Consider the following 26,375-nt stretch of genomic DNA (forward strand, 5'->3'; position numbering starts at 1 on the left):
ATTTGGCCATAAAACTCTCTGATTAAACTGATAAATCAAGAAAACAGGCCTGGATCACTCCTTTGCAATCCACCGAGCTCAGACAGTGGACCACCTGAAACTTGCTTAAAGGAACACTCCACTTTTTTTGAAAGTAGGCTCATTTTCCAAGTTCTCAAGAGTTAAACAGTTTTACCATTTTTGAATGCATTCAGCCAATCTCCGGCGGTAGCACTTTTATAGCTTAGCATAGATCATTGAATCTTATTAGACCGTTAGCATCTCGCTCAAAAATGACCAAAGAGTTTCAATATTTTTCCTATTTAAAACTAGACTCTTCTGTAGTTACATCGTGTACTAAGACTGATGGAAAATGAAAAGTTGCGATTTTTTTAGGACAATATGGCTAGGAACTATACTCTCATTCCGGTGTAATAATCAAGGAACTTTGCTGCTGTACCATGGTTGCAGCAGGCGCAATGATATTACGCAGCGCCTGAAATAGTCCCCAGCTATTACTAGTTACCTAGCGGGGGACTATTTTCAGGGGCTGCGTAATATCATTGCGCCTGCTGCACCCATGGTACGGCAGCAAAGTTCCTTGACCAAAGTTCCTCTTGGGGAGTTGGAAAATGAGCCTATTTTCAAAAAAAGTGGAGTGTTCCTTTAAATAAACCAAAAACGAGATGTTGAAGGAAAACATTCTTTGTGTATCAATGGCCAACGTCTGCCTCTATTATCTGCGTTCGTGTCTCCCTCTCTTTCTCTTGCTCACACTCTGTCTCATTTCCTTTCGTTTGCTCCTGTGCTCCTCTTCCGTATCTCATTTGTATTGTTTTCTCAGGTTTAATCCTAGAGGCTCCAGGACACATGCTGCTTCTCCTAAATGGCAGCAATCAATTTTGATTACCGGCCACAGTTACTTTGAGAAGAGCCCATCAAAGTTTTATTAAGAAGACGGGCGATAATTACAGCCTTGCATGGACCAAAAACCTGGAGTCTGAGCCTTGCTAATGATTGGAAGCTGAGAGATAAAATGACGGTTCAGAAGACCTTAATACAAACTCTGAGAGGACTGGGCACACAATTACTTTAACCGTTACTTGATGAGGACAGTCCCTCAGGCGACTGATGCCTCTCCCGTTCACTCCCCTTGACTGGAATGCTCTTTAACCACAGTGCCGTTTATGGGGAAGGAGATGAAAATGACTCGGTATGACACCTCAGAGAAGATTATCATTATTTCAGAGAAAAGTGATGAAATAAGAAGGACAGACCTTTCCGGGGACCGTTTGTGGAGACAGGTGCCATGTCCAATGACACCACCTGATATGTGCCAGACTGGACTCAGAATGAACTCGAAAGCACTTTGGAACTACTTAAAAATGCCTCCTGTTGCAACTTTGGCACAAAGAAAATGCCATCATCAAAGTGCTTTTCTGCATATGACATGGGACTGGCGGGTGCAATATTTCACTGAGGGGTGGGAGAGATGAAACCCTTTAGAAAGACTCCGCTATAATTACACAGTGCAGCTGTAGGGAAATATCAGAGCAGTCTTGGGTAAGACCGATCACATGAGAGTAAGGCAAACTGCTGAAAAAAACATGTCCTCACCAGCCAGCTGGGTCTCTCTATCGGCTGCCCTCAAATGCACAGTGGATTACTCTGATGCATTAACACTTCCGCTCCACTGGGACGAGCGGCCTGTTTGTGTTTGTGTGTGCTGTGTGAATATGTGTACTCACGTCTGACGTCTTTGAAGTAGATGGTCTGTCTGTTGGGGTTGAGGAGCTGGATGACGGAATCATCATTGTTTTTAACTCGACAGCTTATGGTGGCTGTCTCTCCTTCTACTACTGAGACGTTGTCCGCTATGAGATTCTGGCTTTGGACTGTGGAGGAACAGAGAGAAAGAAAGATCAAGTTGGAGAATGAACGATAGGCAGGTCTATCCATCAATCCAGATAACGTCTGCTATCTATAAACTGTATATCTGTTCATCCATCTTATAACTTTTACTATCTATCTATCTATCTATCTATCTATCTATCTATCTATCTATCTATCTATCTATCTATCTATCTATCTATCTATCTGATTTCTAAATACATGTATCTGCTGCCCATCAATCCATCTTGTAACAATTACATCTATCATCCATCCATCCATCCATCTACACATTGTCATTTGTTCATCGATTCATCCATCCATCCATCCATCCATCCATCCATCCAATAACATCTGTTATCTGCACATTGTCCATAAGTTCGTTCATCCATCCATCCATCTATTTTGTTTTCTAAATATCTGGCTGTCTATCCATCCATCTATCTTAAATTTTTATATATTGTTTATATACTCTTTATATATTGTATTATATATCGTCCATCTGTCCATTCATCTATCCATCTTATAACTTCTATTATCTGTCCATCCATCCATCATATAACTTGTTTTAAAAATATCTGCCTGTCCATCCATCCATTTTATAACATCTATTCTCTATATATTGTCCACCTGTGCATTCAGCCATCCCCCTTTTAATTTCTAACATCTAACACCCTTAAATTAAATTTAAATTAAATTTCAAATCAACATTTCACTCAAATTGTAATTGTGATTAACAACGAAAAACCACTGTATGAAATTAGAAAAAAATGTAAACAGAAGCATCTTCATTAGTGGTTTCAGATATTTGTACACTAAAGCTAAATTATATAAAGCATCTGCACCATTTTGCTCATTCGGTATGCTATAAGATATGCTATAAGGCACTGGGCACTAGTGGAGCCAATGGACAAAATGACGAAAAAAAAAATGGGACCACTGTCCATTTCCTTGAAGCAGAGATACAGCCCAGCATCATCTAAACCCACAATCTCACACTTACATGAGTGCACAATGAAGAACAGGTGGCAAAACACAGCTAGAGTGGGTGTGAATATCCAGCAGAGTGTGAGAGTTTTTTCCCCCCTCTTTTTCCCGCATAGTGTGTGCTTCATGAGATTGCCTGTTTTCATGTTACACATGCTTGGTCCAAATCCCCTCTATGGATGAGATCACCATGTGATAAGAGCCACCACTGCCATAGAAATGGAAGCTACAGACCTTGACCTCTTAACCCAAAGAAAAAATGTATACCATTAAATTGGACACTTCAACCAAAAATGAAAATTGTCATCATTTACAGTATTCACTCTTAAGTTGGTGTCTAAACTTCTATGACTTTCTTTCTACTATGGAACACTTGATTTTATTTGTATTTTTTATACAATTTTGGGTGAACTGTCCATTTAAGAGCCAGATAATTCACAGTTGAACTTTATATTTGCTTCCTGAGAAAAAACAAACAAACAAACAAACAAACAAACAAAAAACCCCACTAAAATAACACCCCACAGCTGCCTACCCTGCAGAGCTAAGAGGAAAACATGAATGGGCTAAAGCTGGAGCTAAATAAATATATTAATGTGAAATGTGACATGACTTTAAGACACCGTCAAGTGCTAATTTGCATGCCTCAGTTGTCAGGCACCTCTAAACAGCCCTGTCACTTAAAGCAGAAGGGAAGAAAGCAATCAGATGGTGTGATGGCTCCAGATAAGGGGAGACAGTTTAACAAAACTGAATTCAATCAGCCTGCCAGAAGCACAAAGTCAAAACAGACCAAAACAAATGAACCTTGCACAGGAGCGACTTCCTTAAGACTCGTCAAAGAGGATGAGGTGTGGATTGAGAGGACTGGATTGGAAATGCAAATAGAACGGCTGTTTATCCCAGAGAGAGGTTAGCGATGAAGGTTAAGCATGCTACAGCGGTTGTCACGGAGACTGTGCTAAATACTGGCCACTCGGTGGCCGTTCAAGCTGGTGGGTGGTAATCATGCTAAGGTGACAGAAGATGCATGGAAAGGGTAAACACATACATGAGCACATACTGCAGCCATGTTTGGCAAGCTCAATAGGAAAAAACAACAACCTTTTAGCATGTTAAAGCTAGATGAGGCAGGGAAGGCGAGTAGTGAGGAACAGAATACTAAATTAAAACATTCAAATATTCACTTGGTAACCTTAAAATGTGCTCTTTTATATACTACTCTATCAACTATATTTCTTCCCCCCCTTAGTTCATATCCAAGCCTCTCATCCCCTCACTGAAAATCCCATAACGCCAATCTTGGCTGAGATTTGAACTTAAATATTGCTCAAAAAAGTCATTAAAACGTAAGTGTGTATGTGATAACTCAACTTACATGTAATTAGCTAGTTCGGTGTTTACTTTGCTCAACTCTGGGGTGACAAGCTGGATGCCATTTTGTTGTGTGGGATGTGAGGGCTGATTCTAATCATCGCTAGACCTCCTGAGACACTGCAGATCTCCTTTACTTCCAAAAAGTTTTGCGGAAACTTTGGCAACAAATCTTGGTTTGATTTCATTTAACTATTCATGTGCTGGAAAGCAGATGTTTACCCTACAGCAGGAAAACATGAGGCCTATATCAAAAAAATTCTACAGGAACAAACATGAACCACTAGGGTATGCCAATGAGTCAAACTCAATGTTAACTGAATTCTGGCATGCTCTCTGTTGAATTTACATCTCCAAAATGTGTTAGTGTATATGAGAGGTATTCCATGATAAGAGTAACATTTGTTTCCACTGAACTTTTTTTTTTACTTTATAGTTTTTAGATTTATTTAATGTGTTGAAAATATATATATATTTTTTATATATATAAACAAATTAAATTATATTTTTTTATAAATATTTGAAACTGAAAAAATTGAAATTGTATTTAAAAAAGTGCCACTAAAATGCATATATGTTAAATGTTTTGCAAGCTTTAATTTAAATTACATATTAATTTTAAACATTCTACTGAAAATATTTCATGTGATGATAATGTTGTGATCATGACATATTTTCACTTAAATGTTCAAATTTAGTTTTTCATTACATTTACATTTAGTCATTTAGACAGTTTTATCAAAATGAAGACATCAGAAGCAATCAAAACCAGAAATAGAGCAAAAATATGTAGGTGCTGTGACAAGTCTCGGTTATTAAAATTTAAGCTTGCAAAACACTTAAAATATTTGTATTTTATTTGAAAATAATTTAAATATAAAAATTCACATTAAAGTTTCAAATATTTACAAAAGCATTACACAAAATATCAAGTTTTTATGAACATTTAAAACTTTCAATTATGTTATTAAAAATGTCATGATAAAATGCAAATGTGTTGTTTTTTCTAGTTTAAGATCAATCACATTAATAATAAAAGCATTTAAATTTAAACATCAGTCATGAGGCAGTACTGTAACATGTAATTTAATATAAAAATATTAATGATAAAATATTAAACAAAAATGCACACATTCACAAATATTGTAGAAAAATTAAAAAGAAAAAATCATTTAGATTTTTTTTTATTACGTTTTGAAAACAAAAAAACAAACATTGTAACTCTATACAAACTATTTAGAATAGTCTTGGGATCATACTGTATTAATAAAAGGATTAAACTTGTTTAGGCCCCAAATTATTATTGATTATTGGCGTGCAGATTGGTTTAATTAAGATAAACATTTGTGTCACTGGAGCTGGAACAAGCAAGCGAATTATGAATTCCTATTTAAATTAAGATTTCATTAGCCCTAATGCTCAAGCAAAGACCATCAAAAAAGGGCCCTGAAAAAAAATTAGCTATCTGTGCATGCATCAACAACAAACAAGGCATCGCAAAAATGGCAAAGAAATTTGTGTGCTGTGCATTTGCATAACTTGTTCAAACAGATCTGTGACATTATCTCTGTATTTAATTACCGACATTCAAAATAAGTAGCACAGAACATTGATCATTTTGGTCTAGATTAAAGCTGTCAGAGGACGATACTCCGCTCTCAGTGAGGCAGACAAGCCATTTATATCACTACAGGCCCAGCACCACCCCAGTGCCCCTCATACATCAACCCAGAGGAACACCCAGACTGTGCATGTGTGTGTGCGTGTGTGACACAGAACGGGCTAATGCAGGAGTGCACTGCCGTGCTGTAAAGGTCAAAGCACTCTACTATCCGCCTCAATAGCTCATCCTGCCTGCTGCACTTTTTTAAACAGCATGTGCAAGTGAGGAAAACCGAGGCTTTGAATTAGATCTGAATGGCGATGATTGTAAAAGAGTGAGATCCACGTACACCTGTGAGCCAGACTCAGTGAGAGGATATGTGATACCCATCACTATTCTGAGCCGCAAAGGTCAGCGTTCGTGCTCGAATATTACAGTCTGGCTAATAGAGGAGAACTCCATGGTTACGGTACTATGTGTTCAGAGTGTGTTGAACTTTCAGAGCAGGATTTTCATTTGTGTGAACTTCCTTTTGAATGATTGCACATAGGAAAGAGAAATCAGAAATTAGATCTCTGTCATATCTGCTGAGATTGAATGGAGATTAAATGGAGACTTTTGCTTAATGAGATTCACACGCGTAATATTGCATGTAACCTTATGGGTTTTCAGGAAAGATTTCAATAATGTCTCAAATTTTGCTCAGGTTTGACAAGATACTTGCAATCAAGTCTGAGAAGTAAGTCTCCCAAGGAATATTAGGAGAACCGAAAACAAAAATCCTCTTTCAAAAATGAAAATTACCCCATGATTTACTCACCCTCAAGCCATCCTAGGTGTATATGACTTTCTTCTTTCAGATGAATACAATTGGAGTTTTATTAAAAAATGTCGTGTCTCTTCCAAGCTTTATAATGGTAGTGAATGGGGGTCAAGATTTTGAAGCTCAAAAAAGTGCTTCCATCCATCATAAAAAGTACTTCACACGGCTTCGGGAGTTAATAAAAATAAATAAAAATGCCCGTGATTGTCAGGGAACTGTCGTGTGTGTGTCATGTGTTCCTGCCTCTTGTGCCCATATTTGGTTTGTTTCCTGTCTTGTCATTTAGTAGTTCATTCTGTTCAGCTGTGTTTGTCTCATTAGCTATGATTTACCTGTGTATATTAGTCCTGTCTGTTCAGTTAAACTTCGTCTGGTCTACTCGTTAACCCCGGTGTGTGATGTCCTTGTCTGCCTTGCCTTGTCCTGCCATGTCCTGTCCTGATGTTAAGTAAAGACTATTATTTGAGTTTATATCCTCGTCTGCGTGTTCCTGGTTCCTCCCTCGTGTGTGCACCGTGACAGTGATAATCCCGCTGCTCCTTAATAAGGAGGGGGAACTCTTCCTCTCTATATCTCAGGATTGGATGGACCCAGTATTTCCTTTATTTTTCTCTTTTTAAGAAGTGATAGGACAATAAAATTAATTAATACGCATTGGACTCAGTGTGTGACAAATTTTTAGCAGACGGAAATTTAACAAGTTTTAACTTAACTAATTGCTTATTAGCATATTATTGCCATATTGGCTGTTTATTAGTACTTATAAAGCACATACTGTATTCTGCATGGCCATATTCTACATCCCTAATCCTATCCAATACCTAAACTTAACAACTACCTTACTAACTCCTAATAAACAGCAAATTAGGAGTTTTTTGAGGCAAAAGTCATATTTAATGGTTTGTTAATAGCAAGAATTGGCCCTTAAAATAAAGTGTGACCAAGTATTTAACTTCTTAACAGTGGTGTGCACTTAAAGTTCAGTATGCATGCTTAGTATGTAGTATGTTAAAGAACTAGTTCATCCAAATATAAAAATTCTGCTCATCCCACAAAGCTATCATATGACTTCAGAAGACTTTGTATGTAATGCATACGTTGTATGGACCACTTTTTCTGTAATCACTTTTACAGCTTGACAGCCCCTATCCCATTTATTTTAATTATAAGTAAAGGAGCAGTCAGGATATATTTAAAAAAATTAGAAACAAAGATAATGATGATCATTTTCATTTTTGGTTGAACTATCCTTCTAATACTGACGTTTTATCTGAATTAGATGTTAATGTCTCAATTAAGACTGGGTATATTCTAATATGAGAACAAGTTCTGCATATTGGCGTGTCATTAACGCTGGTTTATTGTAGGCCCACAGGCTGTGTCTAATATAATTTGTTTGAAATCACTTTTAAAAAAAGCACATATGTCTTCTGATTACGTCACTGTGCCCTTCCATCTGCGAAAGGAGACTTCCAGACACACATGCCAACATCCTCTTTTAAACTCAGTCACCATAAAAAGATCAACATATGCTCTTTTGGATGATGCTGTCCCCATCAGGTCCCTTAACTAGCTAAACCAGCCCCAAACCAAGACTAAAAAGCCTGAAATGCTACAGCAATGCTAGTCTTTTCAGCAAAGGCCATTTCCACGCAAGATGCACAGAATTCAATGACAAACCTTATGAAACATGGACAAATTTACTAAATCTTCTTAAGAGAATACATCAAGCTTAACTGGAATAAGCTAAGCATTTAGGAGTGTCACTTCGCAGATGCTTTTGTGATATTTCTGCTAAATCCTTCACAGACATGATTAACCCTACCACAAAAACAAACAAAAAAAACCATTAAAGTTTGAGAGTGCTGATTGTACTCTAAAATTCTCTAATAATAATCAGATATTTAAAATACATATTTTTTATTTTATATTTAAACTGATATCATAGTCAACATTATGAAAAAACAAACTCCATTTGAGTGTGGCGGTGATAATATCAGCCTAAAAGCAAAATCTTGCACATTTAATGCAAATATTACAGTTGTAGAAGTTCCATTGATAGGCATATAGGAGATTTCCAGCTTTGTTGTGTTTAATTATGAAAAATATCGGCTTGTTTAACAAGCAGGGTTTGAAACGGCACGTGTAAAGGAAACTTCTACTGCTGTTTCTTTAGAAGAAATCGGAGCGAGTTCCCTCAAAGGCTCAGCAAGCCCCTCAGCCACAAAGACCCCCTCCCACTCTCTTCATACGCTGAGCAGCCGTGAAATGTTCACACAAACGTATGGATAAGTAAATTGTGATGATACTAGTGCTAATGAAGGGTAAAATGCTGGTTGGATGGGAGCAGCAGCGGAATGTGGCGTGTGGGAAGGGATGGATGGCAGCCTGATGATTAATGCGTCAGAGAGCCGACGGGGGCCGGGCGCAGCACCAGAGGCCTTGCCACCCCTGGTCGCTCATTTGGAAATCTCTCTCAGCAGAGGCAGAGGAAGAAAGGACTTCTGCCACTGTGACTGAGTCTCAACGGCAATGGATAAACAAATACCCCTTTTCCAGCAAAATGCTGCTGGTGAAAAGTCTCTCAGAGACGATTACATAACTGACTGCTGGAACATAAGCTGTCCACAAAAAAACAGAGCACATCATTTTTAACATCTAAAGTAACTTTAGTGTCTTAATCTGACAAGCCAGTTTTGATGCAACTATAAAAAGTCAAAACTAAACTATTTTATATTTTTGTTTTATTAAATATCACAAATATAAACATACATATAATTTTTTTTTTTTCTACACTACAATAACATATATTACTATTATTTATAGATTATACAGTGGTGACCAAAATTATTAGAACACTAGTATTTTCACCAGCTAAAAATGGTTTTAAATCAGTTATTTCTTTTTTTATGTAAGTATAGGAAATATAGGAATTTTCCTATATTTTCCTATAGGAAATATCAGTTTACATTTCCAAACATTCATTTTGCCATTAATTGTAATAATCCAGTGAGATTTTTGTTTGAACAAGGAGTCTGACAACAGCCAGTGCTCCATACAGCACAATATTCTGATATAATGTGATATAAGATATCACAATATTACTGTTTTTACTGTATTCGTGATCTAATGCAGCCTTGGTGAGCATGAGAGACTTTCAAAAATACTGAAAAAAATCTTATTGACCCAAAATGTGAAAAAAAGAAGTAGAAAAAAATGTTTATAATGGGAGTGATCTGGTTTTGTGCAATCAAGTTCTATGTCAGTCTCTTGCCCTCTCTCTCTCTCTCTTCCTTTCCCAGCATTCCTCCTCTCAGCACGACGGTGCACCGCGAGGACCTCCAGCACCTGTGCCTCACTCTGAAATCAGTGAGCTGTGCCGGAGTCACACAACCTCTACTCGCCATCCATCTAAATACGACATCCTTGAGCCGAGATTGCGCGGGCAGTTCGGTGTGTATTTTGCATTGTCTCCGAGCGGGCGTCCTGATCTAGGCAACGTCTGTGCACACAAGGATAAAAATCCCCATGCAGGTGGCAGGAGATTAACTGCCCTCTGCCTCTCACATCTTCCTCTATCGATCGCCACAGATAAAAAAAAAAAAAACGCATTCACTAAGATGACATCACAGCCAAAGAGGCAGAACAAGGAGTCCTTGTAGCAGAGCCACGTCCTTGAGGTCAGAGGAGGCAATGCAGAGACAGAGAGAAAGAGAGAGATGAAGAGCTTTGCTTTCCCCTAGTAGCTAACATTAAAGTCAAATGAAATCACAATTTAACAATGGTCACTTTAAGTTCATGCTGGTTAGCTTTGAGGATCTCTACTAGCATAGTCATAAAAGATAACTAAATTAATCTTTGAAACGGATTTTAAATTTTATCAGTTTCTCTTCCGAAAAACACACTAAAAATATGGATGACTCATCCTGCACTGCACAGACTGGTGGCCAATCAAATGCTCTACATAAAAACAACGTCTTTCCTCTTAAATTATAAACGCTACCTGAAACTGACTAGATAGTAGTATACATTGCTCATGGCAGACTTTTTAGGATAATGTAATTAGCTTATAATTACTTTTTACAATTAGCTCATAACTAACCAATAATAACATTTTAGATATATTAAAAAATGAAATTTTCTCTGTTTTCATATTGAATAAAGTATTTTGTTTTTGCTTTCATGGTGCACATAAAGTATTTTCATAGCTTCATAAAATTAAGGTTGAACCACTGATTCGCACTGACTATTTTTTTACAATGTCCTTACTATCTTTCTGGGCCTTCAATGAGTCAGTTGCGTTGCTGTCTATGCAGGGTCAGAAAGCTCTCGGATTTCATAAAAAATATCTTAATTTGTGTTCCGAAGATGAACAAAGGTCTTACAGGCTTGGAACTACATGAGAGTGAGTAATTAATGACAGAATTTTAATTTTTGGGTGAACTATCCCTTTAAGTGAACATTATATGGCAAAAGGTAAAGGTAATTTAAATATGAAAAATACAATAAATTAGCAGGCATAATGAAATATGCAATATCAGCCAATATTGTAGTCTTCACCGAGACCAAACAATAAATGATCTAACATTGTCTGATAACTTCTACTGATATTGTGCATTTCTACATTTAATGGGGTCTTAAAATTGAGAAAAAAAGGCTTCTTTTGAGTTGTCAAGGTAAGATGATGAAGACAAAAACATTGAGACATCACTGTTCCATTATGGGCATGTTTTTGTGTTGCCTTGTGCTAATGTGTTTAGCTAGCACAGATCTTCTGGATCACTTTACAGTAATTTCACAAGAGCCAGCTAACACAATAATAGGAGCATCATCAGCACGGCCCTCTTTTCAGCATTAATGGCGAGTGTATGTATTTGGCAAGAGAGCGCTCTGTTTACAAGCAGAGTTGGAGGAGAAAGAGGGTGAGAGAAGGAGAGAGAGAGAGAGAGAGAGAGAGAGAGAGAGAGAGAGAATGCGGCATAAACCAAGCAGAAGGCCATGAAGGACTGGGTCCTTAACAAGGACTGGGATTCATCCAATCCCCCTTGGGAGTGTCTTCTTCAACTCACTTCTAATTCATACCAATACAAATAAATTGGCTTTGATTAATAACTGAAACGCAAGACAAAAAAATACAGTGCCTTTGCCAAGTGCAGCATGTGCGTGGGTCTGAAAGAGAGAGCATTTCTCCTGCGCCTCAGCATGTTTGGCCTGATAGACTGTGGAGGAGAAGGGCATTAATCGTAAAGGGCTGCTGGAGTGTGGGCTAAAGTTGCTGGCCATAATACTGTCTGTCTGAATCATCGCCCCCCTTCAGGTCTGGAGCAGGGCGGGTGTCTAGTTTTCCCTTCTAATGTGGCCTGACACTCAAAAAGAAGCATCATTCCTCCCTCTGTGCTGATGAGAGTACATTAGGACAGGGACGATTTAGTAGGGGATAAATAAGGGTGTCTGTGAATGTCTTTTGTGGCTTTAGATTAAGAAAGCGCCAATGTAGAAACTATTGCTAAGTCAATAGCCAATAATTATTTTTGTATTATGTCCAATAATAAATACTAAGGCTGATATTATAAATCAACAATGGGCATACTACAGTTCCAATTAAAAATTATTCATGCTGAAAAGAGGCAGTATAATTAAAAAAAGAGGGAAAACTAAAAAAAAAAAAAAACAACTAAATAAATAACTCCTGATATCTTCTACAGTATTGGCCTTGTGCAATTTAATCTTTGTTTTTTTTGTTTTTTTTTTGTATAGCAATTTTCATAATGCATTTTGTTTCAATTGAGTATTAAAAAGAACAGTGTTCTGCAAACCTACCAAGGAATAGCTGTCACAGATACATTGCATACATTAGGGCTGGGTTTTGAGACAAATTTCATGGTTCGATTCAATTCAGTACGATTCTGACTCACAAGCTTTCGATTCGATTTCCCATTCGCTTCAATATCGATTATTCTGGATTAGGGTTGCAAAATTCCGGGGATTTTCAAGACTGGAAACTTTCCATGGGAATTAAGATCCTTGATCCTTGATGTGGCATACTGCCAAGTATGGTGACCCATACTCGGAATTCGTGCTCTGCATTTAACCCATCCAACGTGCACACACACACAACGTGAACACACACCTGGAGCAGTGGGCAGCCATTTATGCTGCCGGGGAGCAGTTGGGGGTTCGGTGCCTTGCTCAAGGGCACCTCAGCTGTGGTATTGAGGGTGGAGAGAGTGCTGGACATTCACTCCCCCCACCTACAATCCCTGCCGGCCTTTGGATTACGAGTCCGACTCTCTAACCATTAGGCCACGACTTCCCCAGATTCACGGGAATATATGAGAATAAATTGGAAATTTGCAAGAACTGGGAACTTAAATGTAGTTGAGAACAAAATCTTGCAGCATAATCTTGGTTAAAACAACCAGATTTAATGCAATTTCAGTTTAATTTCTACCCTACACATTACTTAACTACATGCACACAGCACACTGCTTACTGCAGGGCTATTGAGGCCACAGCCCCTACACACACTGTGCTTTCCTCCATAGCATGCACAGATCTTAAATCCTGCACACAAAATATCAAAATGTCCATCTTGGTAAGTATTCATATAAATTACATGAATATTGCAAATAATTGTTTAAAACTTCCTTGTGCTGTGTGTAATATACTATGCAACTAAATTACCATAGTAAAAACAAATACACTGCCTGAACAAACATTTAGGTGAGATAATAAAACAAAAGTCTAAAAATCCCCCACATACAATCCCCCCTCTAGTCACCTAAGAGGGGGATTCCCCTCTATTTTGAGCCCAAAGACTACATTTAAGTGTTGATATTCTAAATATATTTGATCTATGGGATTTAAGTTTAACTAGTAAATACCAAAAAGTGTTTATACAGTAGATAGACAGTTTATGAGGTATGTGCTATATAGCTCAAGCTGTGATGCTCCTTCTGCTAGCAAGTTTTCTGTTATCATACAGAAGTGTAGGCCTACTGGTCAAAAGTTTGGACACATTACTATTTTTAATGTTTTTAAACATTGCATATCTTTTGCTCATCAAGCCTTCATTTATTTGATCAAAAATACAGAAAAAAATAAATAAATATAATATAATAAATATTTTATATTATATAAAATATAATGTATTTCTGTGATGCAAAGCTTAATTTTGAACATCATTACTGCAGTCTTCAGTGTCACATGATACTTCAGACATTCTAATATGCTTATTTATTATCAATTTTGGAAACAGTTTAATATATATATTTTTTTATTATTATTACCAGTGATTCTTTTTCAGGAATCTTTGATGAATAGAGAGTTTTTAAAAAAAGAACATTTATTTAAAATAGAAATCCTTTTTTAACAATACACTACCATTCAAACGTTTGGGGTCAGCATCTTTTCGCTTGGTTTTTTTAAATAAATGAATACGTTTATTCAACAAGGATGTGCTCAATTTATAAAACAAAAGTAGTAGTAAAGACTTATATTGTTAGAAAAGATTTCTATTTTGAATAAACACTGCTCATAAGTTTTTATTCATCAATAAATCCTGAAAAAAGCATCACAGATTCCCCCCCAAAAATCCCAAAATGTCATTTTTAAAATGTGTATTAATTTGCATACATGTGAGCCTATGATCAAACAAAATGTTTATATTTATGTTTGTATATGATACAGTTTTATAAATTCCCCAAATTTCCAATTAATTCCCCAAATTCCCGTAAATTTCCATAAATTCCTGGTTAGTTTCCAACTTGGAATATTTCCGAAATTTTTCCCAGACGAAGTACCCATGGACATTTATCAGAAATTTTCCGCCTTTTTGCAACCCTATTCTGGATATATATCAGGTAAATGCATGCCAAATTTTCTCAAGGGGAAAAAAGAAAAAAAAAAAACTCTAAATGAATGTTGTAAAATATACATATGAATCGGTTATAATATACATTATAATATTGGGGGTTAAAATAAACTGATTTGTATATAAACACTTACATTACACAATAACATTTTTATTATAATAATAAAGTTACAATTACATAATTAGCCTATATTATTACTCCAATTTGTTTTATAAATATAAATATTTAAATAGTGGCTGTCATAAAAACATGACGGATTTATTCAAACATACATTTAAAAACAGTAAAAATTTTAATGAATATGTTATATGGTGCATATATTTAGCAAAATGCTCCTCTCTAGAGTTAATTTTTCTAGCCGACTAACGAGTTTATGGACACGATTATGTTTTTTTTCTGAAGTAAATGTGACGTTACATGACTTTGTTTACAAGCTGTTATATCGACATCTTTCTGTGACTGAAACTGATTGGGTGATTAAATTAGAAAGTAATTGGATTTCAGTCATTTATACTCTTTCTTTAACATACTTGGATGTTAATTCATTGCTGAAAATGATATTAAGCCAGAGGAGACGATAAAGTTCACGCACACGTAGTGTTGCCGCTCTTGAACTGAGGCGCTACAGCGATCTGTCACTCCACATTAAGCAGTGCCAAAACAGCATGTATTGTTTGAATACTGTAATAAAATAGTAAGAATTTTAAATTTGAGACTTTGTTTCATATAAAAAAAAGTTACAAAGCACAATGCTTATTGCGATTTATTGGATAGTAGGTACACTACAATGTTTAGTTTATGGACTGAAAACAGGTTAGACGAATCAATATTGTTTTGTAAAAATGAGAATTGATTAAAATCGAGAAATGAATATTTTTTCCCCAGTCCTAGCATACATAATCACAAATTTTTCAGCATACTTAAACTATATTTAATATGTAGTTAAACCCGTATGCGATTCAAAACATTGTTCTTGAAGTTTTATTCAAGCAATTAAAGAGAGTCATGAGACATTCATCAATGAATTACAGTGTGCATTATATCTATTTCAAACCTTCAATCATCACAAATGAAAACGTTAGATGTACAAGCAGGTACTTATCAAAGAAAAGGAATTCAGCCTTGTTGCAATGGATGAAACTGACTTTGCAAACATGATAGCATTTTATCACTATGAGCTTTTATGGTGCTTTTATGTGCAACCTCTTTAAACTAAACATACCATTAGTAATACAATGTCCTAAAAAATCAAAAATATTCTCTTATCTTGAACCCATGCTTATCTTCAATGAGCCTTAGCAAAAAATGGCAAGAAATAAAATGAGGAAGACCTGAGAGACACTGGCAAGACATTGATAGAGTGGAGAGTTTGAGTACGGTTTACTAAATGACTTATTTTACCACCCTCCTTCAAAACACATTGCCCACAGTTGAAGAGGAAATGATTGCATATCTGGAGTAAATGTGCTCTGTGAAAATGGAGAAATTCAACTGGATGAGATGCCGGAGAGAATGAGGTGTAATTTCTGTCCTGAAAGGTGAGAGACAGATGATGTTAGAAGGGAAAAGGAAGATGAAGTGCTGGAGAGATACAGCACCTGTACTGGTGGAGGTTGAGAGAGAAGAAGTCAGTGAGTCAGAGGCAGAAAAAAGGCAAGATGGTTTCGGTTATGACCAGCACTGCTAGTTGTAAAGGACAAGCTATTTGGAAAATGGGAATGAAGAAAAAAACGAACACACGAACACAAGAGGTAAAAAGGAAGCCATACCTGGGAACTGAGCAGCTCCTGTGTGAAAAGGGGGAGAGGAAAAGAAAAAATAATTAGGAGGAAACCATTCACCAATAGACGACCCCCAAAGTGTCATGCAGTCAGAGGAAAGAAAAATAGTACATTTGAAAAAGCCAAGTATTATCTTGCAAAATCAGAAAAAAAAAAATTAAATATTATATAATACAATATACAACAGTTTGTTCTGTTCCTCAAATCTGATTGGCTGAAAGGTTTTTCCAACCATAAGATATTCACCCAATATTGCTACAGGAACCATTTGTATCGCTCTGCTTGCAGCAATTCTCACAGCGAGTGTCATGGCGTATACTACAATCTTAGAAATTCTACCATTGTCACAAATTGTAATTTTAAGAGTTTTTTAGGCAAGAATGTAGTTGTTTAGATTTCACATATGCGGTTTGTTTATACAAATGAAAATTTGCTTGAACATTTTCAGAGATGTGAATGTGCCGAGAGCAGCCTCATCTCGGCCAGTTCTTTGGGAATTTGCCGCTGGCTCTGATGTATCTACAGTGGTTAAACATGAGCTATAAATCTAACGGGCAATCTTTGGTCTCATTAATCTATTATTTGTTCCAGAGCAGTTTTGGCTGAGAGCAAAGTCATATGCATAGCTTTACATTTTATATAACTTTAATGCTGTATATCAGAGCTCTGACATTGTACTTTTAACTGAATTGGTTAGTGAGTCAGTAGTAAAGACTTTTATATTGAAACAGGGATGTAAACAAGGACATTATTTTCAACAACACTTTGTAAGACGCAGCCAACAAATGCACTGAGCAGTGCTGTCATTGGAAATCACCCTTATCAGATAAAAGGATAGTATGACAAAGATAACTAGTAAACAAACAGATCCTCAGTTGACATTCAAACTAATGTTTTATTGTGAATATGAGATTGAGCTGAAGAATAAATGCTGTATCAGATGCAGGTAATCACACTCACTCGGTCCATCTCATTTAATTCCATAATAAAATAAATAACTAAATAAATAAACTTGATGTTATTGTTGTTATTATTGAACAGCCATTACAACAGCAAAATCCTCATGAATATAACAATAAGAAACAATGGAGGGAGAAATTCATCATCAGGTCTCCGGCGGAACATTACTTTAACTCGTTCAATGCTTTCTCTTGACGCGGCACGCTGTGAAACTTCATTAATTGCAACATGTCAACAGCACCTGGTCTTGAGCTCATCTATCTGCTGCTAAGGCCCCAAATCAGAAGCTTAGCTAATGCACCGCCTCTGGTACCCGCATAACAGTTTTAAGAAGCACTTAGAGCCAACATGGCTTTATGAAACTGTGCAATGAGTCAGAGTCTGATTAGAAAAACAATTTTCTTATTAGCATTTTCACCAAATTTTCATCTTAGCTAATGTGCTAATTAGCATTCCTCTTCTGGGACTCAACGCAAAGCCATTGAAGATGGATATTTGTGCCTCAGCTTTGCTCAGAGCGTCTGCATGTCAATTGAATTTAAAAAACATTAGAGAAAGTACACAGAAATCCATGCAAATATCCATGGGTGACCACGGCATAAATCATCGCTCAGTACCAAACAAAACTCTTCAAACCCAGCCGCTTCCAACAAGACCCTTGAGGCAAGATCTAAATATACCTTACAGAGCTTTGCATAGGCCTATAAAACAGCCAGGATTCCTTCATCAACCCCAATGTTGGCTATGGTTGGAAACCAGCCTGGTCTAAGCTGCAGGTCTTTTTTTAGTAGAGTAGATCGGCAGAGACCCTGTGCCGTAAGAGAATACAGTGTGCCTTCTTTACGATTTGTCGAATGATTTGGTTGAGAGTCACAGGGGACCGGGGCCACCCTTGAATTTAGACCCCTGGAGCCCAAGCCACACGAATAGGGTTATCCATGTTAAGTAAATGTCAGTCGTCAGAATAACTCTGCATTGGCTTTTCAGCCCTAGGCTTTGCTGGGCCCCTGACCGGAGAGCTAAGGGACTGCCCAGTTCATGTCATACTCTCTCCCCTTCTCTTCAGGTGAGGTTAAAATCTCTGACCAGTGCAATGCATTAAACATGAGCTCTCCCACTTGAGAGACGCTCCCTACTCCAATATGATAGGGACATTAACTTTGGGGTCAGCATGCATGAGCTGCATTAATGAACCCTTGTGTCTCGCTTTATGTGCGCACCAACCCAAGAGCACTTCACATAGTCAAAAGCTTGAAAGCAAGGCGTTTAAAAAAATATGCTGTCATAATTGAGAATGCACTGCTACCGAAGGACAGAGATTCATATAGACTTCAATGCAATTCAATTAAACTTTATTTGTATGGCCCTTTTCACAATACAAACAGTTGCAAAGCAGCTTTACAGAAAATTACAGTTTCTACATTATATTTAGAAGTAGCTTATCAGTGGTGACTATGTTAAGTTGATGTCTGTATCATACAGTTAGTTAATGGCATGTAATCAAACAGATGGTGAACAATATTAACGTACTAGGTTATGTATGTAACCCAGGTTCCCTGAAGGGAACGAGAGCTGCATCCGAAAACGCTATGGGGAACGCCTTCAGCGTGACCACGCTCTGAATATTACCTGCAATCAGTCAAAAATAGAAGGGCGAGGCGCCACGGGTGGGGTGACGTCACGACCAGGAAGTATATAAGCACGTGCGGCGGAGCCGGCGTCAGCTTCAAGTCATGAAGCAAGTGCTGGCAGGGATGCCGGAAGTGTGGCTACGAGACGCAGCTCTCGTTCCCTTCAGGGAACCTGGGTTACATACGTAACCTAGTACGTTCCCGTCCAGGAACTTCGAGCTGCATCCGAAAACGCTATGGGGAACGATATACCAACGCTGCCACACTGACCAGTCCCTGCCTGATGTCAGGACGAAAGGACGGAATAGCCTGGAGTGGCTCGAATGTCGAGGTTATAGAACCTGACAAATGTCAGGGGTGTGGACCACTCAGCAGCGTTGCAGATGTCCTGCATGGAGACACCTGCAAAGAAGGCCTTGGAGGCCGTCACACCTCGTGTTGAGTGCGCTCTGACTCCCAACGGCAGGGGACATTCAGAGGCCTCATACGCCAGATTAATGGCATCCACTATCCACCTACTAAGAGTGGGCTTCGAAGCAGGAAGCCCCCTCTTAGGCGGACCAAAGCACACGAGCAATTGGTCCGACTTCCTCCACAGGGCAGCTCTGTGGATGTACGGGGGAGAGACGTACAGACGAGGCCTCAGCCAGGTCTGTACCATAGCATCCAGTCCCGGAGGAGCTGGAGGGGCTACAAGAACCAGAGGGGACATTGTGCTGACTCTCGAGTCGCAAAGAGGTCCACCTGTGCCTGGCCGAAAACTCTTCAAATCTGCTTCACCACCTCGGGGGTGAAGCATCCATTCCCCGGGCCTCGGCCCCTGTCTCGACAGGACTTCTGCTCCCACATTGGGATACCCAGGAATATGCACAGCTCTCAGTGATAGGAGCTTGCCCTGGGACCACACAAGGATCTGGTGTGCCAGCTTCTACAAGGGGCGCGACCGCAGACCTCCTTGGTGGTTGATGTAAGAGATCACTGCCGTGCTGTCGGTGCGGACCAGCACGTGGTGATCTCTCAGGTCCGGGAGGAAGTGCTTGAGCGCACGGAACACAGCTAGGATCTCTAGCTGGTTGATATGCCACGTCAGGTGGCGACCACTCCACAGACCGCGGGCAGGGTGGCCACTCATGACCGCACCCCAACCGGTGAGGGAGGCGTCCATCGCAAGCAAGACGCAGCAACGAGGAGCTCCCAGCACCGGTCCCTGGGACAAGAACCAAGGATCCCTCCACATGTCTAAGGCACGGACAGCGGCGTGACACTTTGACAGCGCGGAGCGAGTCTCCCCTCAGGGAGACCCCCTTGGTCATGAGCCACCACTGTAGGGGCCTCATGTACAGCGGGCCGAACGGATCACGTTGGACGCAGCTGCCATGAGCCCAAGCAGCCTCTAAAACTGCTTGACAGTGAATGGCTGGCCTTCTCACACTCTCTTGACTGCCGTGAGGATCGACTCGATCCGAGCAGGGGTTAACCGCGCCTGCATCGTGGTCGAATCCCAAACCACGCCTAGATAAGTGGTTCTCTGAGCTGGAGAAAGCACACTTTTCCTGGCGTTTAGTCTTAACCCCAAGTCTTTCATGTGGGCGAGAACGACATCTCGATGCCGAACCGCCAACCGCTCTGATTGAGCGAGAATCAACCAATCGTTGATATAATTGAGTATGCAGATGCCCTGCAGTCGCAACGGGACCAGAGCTGCATCCACACACTTGGTGAAAGTGCGGGGTGAGAGTGCTAGGCCGAAGGGAAGAACCCGATACTGGTACGCTTTGCCCCCGAAAGCGAACCTCAGGAACTTCCTGTGAGAGGGAAGGATGGAAACATGGAAATAGGCATCTTTGAGGTCTATTGTGACAAACCAGTCCTCGGACCTGATTTGTGACACGACCTGCCTGACAGTGAGCATTTTGAACTTCAGCTTTCTGGCTGAGCGGTTCAACAAATGCAAGTCCAGTATGGGCCTCAGCCCCCCATCCTTCTTTGGAACAATGAAGTACCGGCTGTAGAAGCCGGTGTGAACCTCGTGAGGAGGAACCAACTCGATGGCTTCCTTCCTCAGCAAAGTATCGACTTCCTGTTCCAAAACCAGAGCCTGCTCGGGGCGGACCGCAGTCACAACAACCCCGTTGAACGGCGGAGGTGGCCCATCGAACTGGATGCAATAGCCCTTCTCTACCGTGTGCAGGACCCAAGGAGACACATTCGGCAGTCGCTGCCAGGCTGCCAAATGATCTACTAAGGGAATCAGTCTCTCGAGACTGACTTCTGGTGTCAGAGAAGCGGCCAGACCGCTGCCTTGATGCGGCGCACCGAAAGGAGACGCGCGATCTGGCGGCTGAGGCGAGTGCCTCAGGCCCGCTGTAATCACAGGCGGAGAAACCTGAGGACGATACTCGCTGGGACCCGCTGCGCCCTGGAACAACGGCAGGGTTGGTAGACAGGTCCCCGGAGGGCACCGAGGGGAGACGGTCACCGTGTACCGCAGTGTAAGCCGCTCCACCCCAGTTAGGCATCTTCACGGACCTTTTGCACGAGGAGCTGATATGCAGAGGAGGCTGCGCCCGCCCAGCAGCCACCTGAGTTTAGAGAGCGCATACCCTCTGCCCATCAAAGATGTTATAAGCAGAGCAGGAGCCTTCAAAGACGATGCCATAGAGGGAGACAGATAGCTCGCAAGCGTCTGCACAACCCGCGGCACCGCCCTGTACCCGCGCTCATTCAGTTCCCGCGGGAACGAATGGCCGGGACGAAAGGTTTCACCCGCGATCTCGACACCTCGGTGTGGAGATCGGGGAAAAAACGGAAGGCTCCCCGTGTAGAAGTGGCTCCCCTGGGGCGAAAGAGGCGGCGAAACCTCGTGAACGCTCGTCACATCAACCTCCTCGGAGGAAGAAAGACGCAGCGTCAAGCCCTCGTCTCGGGGGGAAGAGACCGCTGCCAAACAAGAGACGGGGCGCCAGATCTGGCGGATATGGAAGGAGATAAGGACATACCCGTCTCACTCTCACCAGCCAGATCAGCCTGCGAGCCCCACGAGTGCAGCCGCCGCTCTGCCTCGGCAGAAGCGGGACCGAAACCGCGTGGAGAGCTCGAGAGCGAACGAGGCGGCGAAACCTTGTCAACGCTCGTCACGTCAACCTCCTCGGAGGAAGAGAGACGAAGCGTTGAGCCCTCGTCTCGGGGGGAAGAGTACCGCTTCCAAACCGAGAGACGGGGCGTCAGATCTGGCGGATACGGGAGGAGATAGGGACATGCCCGTCTGACTCTCGCCAGCCAGATCAGCCTTTTTTTTTCTTTTCTGCGAGCCCCGCGAGCGCAGCCGCCGCTCTGCCTTTCTCTCTCTTTTTTACGGCAGAAGCGGGACCGGCTTTATTTTTCTCTTATGCTTGTGCAAACACTGCAGCTTACAAAGCTGGGAAGACAAGTGGGGCGTCGAGCCCTCTCTCTGGGGGAAGAAACGCGGCTTCCGAACACAGAGAGCGTGCGCTGGATCTGATGATCCATGTGCGAGCCCCACGAGTGCAGCCGCCGCTCCGCCTCGGCAGCGCGGGGCCAGCACCATGAGGAACACTCGCAAAGGCTCCCTCCTCGAAGAGAGCCCTCTGGGTGCGGAGTGTGCATGCGTTCCCCATAGCGTTTTCGGACGCAGCTCGAAGTTCCTGGAAGGGAACAGCAATGATGTTGCGATCAAACTTTGGTAGTTTTATATAGACATCTAAAAAAAAATTATATTATGTTTTATTATATCATTATATATTATATAATATTACATTATTAATAATATTGATATTATGATTGCATTAATAAAAACACTTACACTGACAAGCTATGCAATATCGTGTTCATAATCGAATGCGATTCATCTGCAATTATGAACGCGATATTGCGTACAGTTAGCTTGTCAGTGATCTATGGCTCTGTATATTAAATGCTGCTCCATCTGAAAGCATGTGATGGAGATTTATACTGATCACAGAACCGGCTTTACTGACCAGATGCACATGACAATCACATGCGATTTATCGTGCAGCCCTAATTTTTTTGTTTGTTTGTTGATCATAAAGTACAAATTAGATGAGGAAGACTAGGATGCCGGGTGTATTCAAAGCTCCGCCATTATTGTCTACAATGCATGGAATGGTGCGCTGTGATTGGTTGAGCGGATGTATCACATCCTGCAGAGAAGGGAGACTGACGTTTATCGTGGTTTGGAAAGATAGGGAGAAAACATGACAGAGTAATCGCATTTTACGTAAAATTTTAAATTGGCTTTTCAATACCGACCAGATACAATACTGATTTTGATGGACATTCTTTTTTTTTTTAATGGCATTAATCGGGTTTTGGAACCAAACTCTTCATATATATATATATATATATATATATATATATATATATATATATATATATATATATATATATATATATTAGTGCTGTCAATCAATAAAAAAAAATGACTAATTACTCGCAAATTTTTTTTTGAAAATAAACACGAATAATGTTGGAATGTGCGTATGAAAAGTCTTCTGTTTGATGTTCTCGTAAAAGACATTCCGCATCTAAAACAATTCTCGTCAAGAAAAAAAAAGAGACACAAGCAGCAGTTTTGAGTGGGGTTAAAAATTAATCCCCCACGTTAACGCACTAATTGTGACAGCACTATATATGACCTTACACTACAGCTCACTCCTGGCCAGCTGCCTCACACACAGGTTTGCACAGTATCATCGTCCTCATCAAAACCTAGAAACATGCTGCTCATGAGGTATTAAATTAAGCATGATTAGTGGACCCATTAAAGCACAATTATCAGTAATCTGCAAACATGAGAAAAGATTTTTCCAGCTAAAAATGTCACTGGACAAAAAACGTCGGATTCATGGACTTCAAAGTCAGCGACAAAGTGCAAGTGTTTCTAAGGATCAAGTCTTTGTCCTATCAGGCTGCTTTAGTCAGAGAGGATTGAAGCGTGTGTGTACCTGAGCCATAATAGGGAGGGATTTATTGTCTGTCTGCCGGGCGGTGATTAGACACCGCTGCTGCCACTCTGATAAGCCTCGGTGATGGGAATAGACACTCCAGTGTCCTAAAACCACCTTGGAGGAGCCAGAGAGAGAGGTCACATCTGGCGGATCCCACCATCCGCCTCTGACTTTGAAGTGACTTTTGAGGTTTTCTTAAACTTTGGGGACACTTATCACTTCTTCAGATGAGTGAGGCTCATTAAACAAAAAAAGGAATTATAGCTCCAATATTTTAGAATTCGAGATCCAGCAGGTCTGTTTTCACAGATTAATTTCCTTCTGCTTTGGGGAATCCAGCATTGCTTTCTGACATTGCACAGAACATTCATGAAAAGATTCAATGTGGGCAGCCAGAAATGTGTGCCAGATAACCTGCCATGAACAGTTTGATAATTTCAAAAATTCTTTAAAAACTACCCTGCTGAATTTCCATGCTGGTCAGCACTGCCACGGTGTAACTAAAGGATGTGCAAAACTACATTTTCAAAATTGGCATATCAATTGACATCACACTTATAATAAAAAAAAGAAAATATATACAGTATAAATAAATATATATATATATATATATATTTACATTTTATTTTATTTAAATATTATAATAATAATACATTAAAAAACTATATGTATTTATCAAAAATATCACCCCATACAAAACTACTATAAATTTAACATTCCAAACATATGAATTAGCATAAGTATTTTGTAAATGAACATGAATTCATTACACTACCGTTCAATACACTATGTATTTAATGTGTTTTTAATACTAAAATTAATACGGTTATTCAGCAAGGATGCATTAAATTTAGGAGACTTCTTTCAAAAAATTCACATTATAAATTATTAAATTATTTAATAATAATAATAATAATTAGTAGTAGTCTATTTTTAATAATAAAATCGTTCATTTGTTTCGTGTTAATTTATTTTAAATAACAACAACAACAAACTATTCATAAATAAAATTAATATACCGTTTTAGTGGCAGTGCTTTTGTATGAGCACTACAACCAACAAACAAATAAATATTAGTTTACATTATATATTTCAATAATATTAAATATTTCAATACATCTTTCAAAAAAGACTTCTTTCAAAAACATTCATAAACTTTTGAATGGTGGTATATAACAAAAATAACTGATTGTTTGCCAATTAGTCAATCCTAATGAATGCTAAATGAGGATATGTCTTTCAGGAGTTGACATGTCATCAGGCCATGGATGTTTAGGCATTCAGGGCACTGATGGAGTACTGTGAGCAGATGTACATACCCACAGACATGCAGATTCCAGCCTGACCTGCTGAGCCTTCATGTAATTAAAAGGTTAGGAGAGCAGAGTCATATTTTCATCTCAAAAGGGATTTGATGGAAAGGGCAGGGTTGTGTGGCCTAGCACAATCCACACAAAACACAGACTGACCTTCACATCCATGCCTTTCTGAACAGCATGCCAAAGAGACCAATTGAACACCTCTATGCAACACACTAGGAGGCCACAAGGATCGTGATGCTATCTTTTTTTTTTTTTTTTTAAACAGACAATCGGAATCTGATTAGAAATCCTTGAAAAGAGGTGACATTTACATTTGTCACACTTTTGGAAAAGCTCAAACTAAAGGCAAGTCAAAAAGACAGAATAGAAAAGAAGTAGGAGGACAATGATAAGTCCTGAATACCAACAATGCTGCTATTAGATGTTCAAAAGCGGATCTGAATGTTACAGCCAGTCGGTGAAAATAGCTTCAGACGAAAGCCATCAGGTGTTTGAGGACAGAATGGGGGCGAGACAGAGAACTGATACAGCAAAGGGACAGTTGGGGTGGACACAGACGAGACCTAGAGACCAGAAAGGGAATGCTACCATTAATTTTGAATGAGAGGCACAGATCTCCAGTAATTGCTGTCTGATAGCACACCCAGCAACTCTTCAATCTCAGGGCATATCTCTGTGGGATCACCTGAGGTAAAGTGACCCCTCATAACTCAGAAGTCACTCCATTTACGAAGGACCCAATGAAATCACAACAAGAACCTTTAAGGTCATTTATATGCTAGTGTACTCAAACAGCCTTTCTCCTTCAGGAAAACAGACCAAAAGTATTGACGACTCATGATGCATGGCACAAATATTCACCCAACCAAATTCTCCCTGGAATGAACAAATGTGAAGTAAATAAAGCATATTGGCTATTTCTTTTAAAAAGAGACAAGCTGTTTGAAACATCCTGTTTTGATAGTAAATGTGTCAAAATAGTTGCCCACAAGGACGTATAACAGTAGAAACAGAACTACTGCAAACATGAATGGTGTATGGACTCTTCCGTAACTAATTAACTAATGAGAATCGAGCAAAAGCAGTGAGCAGTGTTATTTCCTGCTGTTCACAAATCGCCAAAATTTTGATGGGAATGTCAGTCACGTAATTTGAGAAAGGGT

General features: G+C 39.7%; 1 protein-coding gene across 2 annotated transcripts in view; it reads right to left on the reverse strand.

Moving 5' to 3' along the window:
* LOC306862842 (cell adhesion molecule 1-like) overlaps positions 1-26,375 on the reverse strand; it is a 305,287-nt gene that overhangs the window by 74,483 nt on the left and 204,429 nt on the right. For both annotated transcript variants that reach the window (XM_079405861.1, XM_079405862.1), the window contains exon 2: positions 1,728-1,874. In XM_079405861.1, the coding sequence (XP_079261987.1) occupies positions 1,728-1,874 (147 nt within the window). The remainder of the gene's footprint in view (positions 1-1,727; positions 1,875-26,375) is intronic.

Source organism: Barbus barbus (assembly GCF_936440315.1).
Source record: "Barbus barbus genome assembly, chromosome: 43".
Taxonomy (NCBI): Eukaryota; Metazoa; Chordata; class Actinopteri; order Cypriniformes; family Cyprinidae; genus Barbus; species Barbus barbus.